At 38.5% G+C, this 512-nt stretch overlaps 1 protein-coding gene across 1 annotated transcript in view; it reads left to right on the top strand.

The window, feature by feature from the left end:
- Positions 1-341: 341 nt before the first annotated feature.
- The window catches only part of LOC109918788 (eukaryotic translation initiation factor 4 gamma 3), a 273,469-nt gene continuing 273,298 nt past the window's right edge, over positions 342-512 (top strand). The window contains exon 1 of the mRNA XM_048614905.1: positions 342-352. Within this exon, the coding sequence (XP_048470862.1) occupies positions 342-352 (11 nt within the window). The remainder of the gene's footprint in view (positions 353-512) is intronic.

The following is a 512-nucleotide window of genomic DNA, read 5'->3' as shown; positions in this document are numbered from 1 at the left end:
GCTAAAGAGACATGGTGCTGAAGCTTTTTGTCAAGACAAAGGCAAGAATACCAAATTTCACACAATTGCAGCAATTGTATACTAGAAATAAAGGTGTTGATTGGTTACACAATGGAGAAAGCGAAGAGAACTCTAGGCTCCTCAAGCTCGATAGTAAATCAAAAAAGGCGCAAGAATGGAATATATTATTTTTGGTTGCAGAGAATGTGTCTCTGCATATGAATGTGTCCCCCTTCCACCATATGTAAATGAGGCATGTTATAACTATGAATATTTATCTTAGGTTGGTTACTAGTATTAACTAGTATTAATACTGCATTCAGGATTGCTCAGCAAGTGCTATGCGGCAATTGTAACAGATCTAGTTGGTAGACTTTAGGTTTTGCAGGTTTGGTCTGGTTGAGTGCGGTCTGTACTCTGCTTACAATGAATAAACAAGCGAAGAAATATGCTTTGTTTCAATCAACTGATCGCTGCAATGTACAGCCAGCACACCTGGCATCTTACTGATA

The sequence above is a fragment of the Rhincodon typus genome, chromosome 31 (assembly GCF_021869965.1).
Source record: "Rhincodon typus isolate 14 chromosome 31, sRhiTyp1.1, whole genome shotgun sequence".
Lineage (NCBI taxonomy): Eukaryota > Metazoa > Chordata > Chondrichthyes > Orectolobiformes > Rhincodontidae > Rhincodon > Rhincodon typus.
The sequence above is the reverse complement of the archived record's forward strand: the minus strand, read 5'-3'. Positions and strand labels throughout refer to the sequence as shown.